Genomic DNA, 2,687 nt, shown 5'->3' with positions numbered 1-2,687 from the left:
AGTTTTCTGTGTGTGTGTCGAGTGACTTCATGTTTGTGTGTCGACTGACGTCATGAAGTTAGTTGTCGTCATGTTTGTTATGACGATGACGTCATTAAAGGTAGTCAGTTGTCGTCATGTATTTTACGACGATGACGTCATTAAAGGTATTTAAAACATTCGTTCACGGAAAAATGTTTAACTGTAAAACGACTGATGAACCTACAATGGCAACAGCCGAGGAAGCTGCTCAAAGAGTCTATGCCAAAAAACCTGCTGCTGATAGAGAAAGTAAGAAAAGAATGCGTGCCGAGGAAGAGGAACCAACAGAGCAACGCGAAACCAGACTGCTGCTAAAAGAGAAAGTGAAAAAAGAAGGCGTGCCGAGGAACTACCAGAGCAACGCGAAACCAGACTTGCTGCTAAAAGAGAAAGTGAAAAAAGAAGGCGTGCCGAGGAACTACCAGAGCACCATGAAACCAGACTTGCTGCTAAAAGAGAAAGTGAAACAATAAGGCGTCCCGAGGAATCACAAGAACAGCAAGAAAACAGGCTTGCTGCTGAAAGAGAAAGTAAGAAAAGAAAGCGTGCCGAGGAATCACAAGAGCAACCTGAAAATTATCGCCTGGCATTCAGGTACAGCCCAGTCGATGATTATAGCTTGAGTAGATGTGTTCAAATCGGGACTATGTCTAAAATTTGTCACTATTGCAAGGCCTTGAAATTCAATGGTGAAACAATGGTAATGTGTTGCGCCTCAGGAAAAGTTAAACTCCCTCTATTGGCTGCACCACCTGAGCCATTGAAGACTTTGCTTACTGGAACTACGTCAGAATCTAAGCGTTTTTATCACAGATCAAAAATATAACTCATGTTTCCAAATGACGTCATTTGGTGCCTAAATCGAAAATCCAGATCAATTTATGTCTACTTTCAAAGTAAAAGGGCAAATTTATCATAGAGCAGGGTCTCTTCTACCATTCTCAGGCGAGAATCACAAATTTTTACAATTGTACTTCATCAGTGATAGAAATTCTGAATTGAATGCACGTTGCGAAATTTCTCCCAACGTTGAAAGGACAATCGTTTCCCAATTGCAACATCTTTTCCGCGAAAATAATAATTTAGTGCGTCGGTCCAAAACAGCCATCGATTTGATGCCTACTGATACGCATAAAATTGTTATTTCCGCTGACAAAACGCCTCCTGGCCAGCACGTGCGTAGATACAATGCTCCAACTATCGACGAAGTGGTAATCGTTATGGTCGGTGATCAGTTTTTACATCGAAATATTGTTCTTCATAAGCGAAACGCTCAGTTGGTAAGAATTGCTGAAACTCATCGATGCTACGATGCCCTATAATATCCTATCATTTTTTGGGATGGAGCCGACGGCTATCACTTTAATATTAAATTGATGAATCCAGCCACTAACAAAGAAATGAATAATAAATGCAGTGCAATGCATTATTATTCCTATAAACTAATAATTCGGCAGGATGAAGACAATTATATTTTAAAATGCCGTGAATTGTTTCACCAATTTGTCGTTGATATGTATGCAAAAATTGAATCAGAACGTTTGCTATATATCCGTCTGAATCAGACCAAGCTCCGCTCTGAACAATACATTCATTTGCGAGATGCAGTTGTAAATGACGGTAATACCACAAACGTTGAAAGATTAACGATTTTACCTTCTTCATATGCTGGCTGTCCCCGTCATATGCATGAATATGCTCAAGACGCTATTGCGTATGTTCGTCTCTATGATCATCCAGATTTATTTATTACATTTACATGTAATTAATCTTGGGAAGAGATACAGCAGCTTTTACTTCAAGGACAATCGGCGGTTCATAGACATGACATTACGGCCCGTGTCTTCCGGCAAAAGTTGAAATCACTGATAAACTACATAGTAAAACTTGAAGTGTTTGGGTCAGTGCGATGCTGGATGTACTCAGTGGAATGGCAAAAACGAGGTTTGCCACACGCACATATACTAATCTGGCTACATTATAAAATTACTTCTAACGAAATTGATGATGTGATTTCCGCTGAAATACCTGATGAAAATGTCGATAAGGGGTTATATGATATTGTTGTAAAAAATATGATACATGGACCTTGCGGTGCACTGAACGAAAATTCACCATGCATGGCCAAAGGAAGGTGCACAAAGCAATATCCTCGACTTTTACTATCCAACACAATTACTGGCAATGATGGTTACCCACAATATAGAAGAAGATCTACTGAAGATGGCGGTAAAACAGCAATAATAAAGAAGCGTAACGGTACCACCATCGAAGTAGATAACCAGTGGGTTGTTCCATGTTCCCCATTATTATCAAAAACATTTAATGCACATATAAACGTTGAATACTGTAAATCCGTAAAGGCAATCAAATACATGTGTAAATACGTCAACAAAGGCAGTGACATGGCAGTTTTTGGCTTGCAGTCCAAAATCAAAGATATCGACGAAATCGTAAAATATCAGGCTGGAAGATACATAAGCAGTAATGAAGCTGTTTGGCGACTTCTATCATTTCCGAAACATGAACGTAGTCCAACTGTTGTTCACTTAGCGGTACATTTACAGAATGGTCAACGTGTTTATTTCTTGGAATCCAAGGTGCAACAAAGAGCCCTGAATCCACCGGATACAAAGTTAACTGCTTTCTTTTCGCTATGCAAAAAT

General features: G+C 39.5%; 1 protein-coding gene across 1 annotated transcript in view; it reads left to right on the top strand.

Moving 5' to 3' along the window:
- Window positions 1-206: 206 nt before the first annotated feature.
- The window catches only part of LOC136037821 (rho GTPase-activating protein 45-like), a 23,215-nt gene continuing 20,734 nt past the window's right edge, over window positions 207-2,687 (top strand). The window contains exons 1-2 of the mRNA XM_065720657.1: window positions 207-344; window positions 2,487-2,656. Coding sequence (XP_065576729.1) covers window positions 207-344; window positions 2,487-2,656 — 308 coding nt within the window. The remainder of the gene's footprint in view (window positions 345-2,486; window positions 2,657-2,687) is intronic.

This window comes from Artemia franciscana, chromosome 17 (genome assembly GCF_032884065.1).
Source record: "Artemia franciscana chromosome 17, ASM3288406v1, whole genome shotgun sequence".
Taxonomy (NCBI): Eukaryota; Metazoa; Arthropoda; class Branchiopoda; order Anostraca; family Artemiidae; genus Artemia; species Artemia franciscana.
The sequence above is the reverse complement of the archived record's forward strand: the minus strand, read 5'-3'. Positions and strand labels throughout refer to the sequence as shown.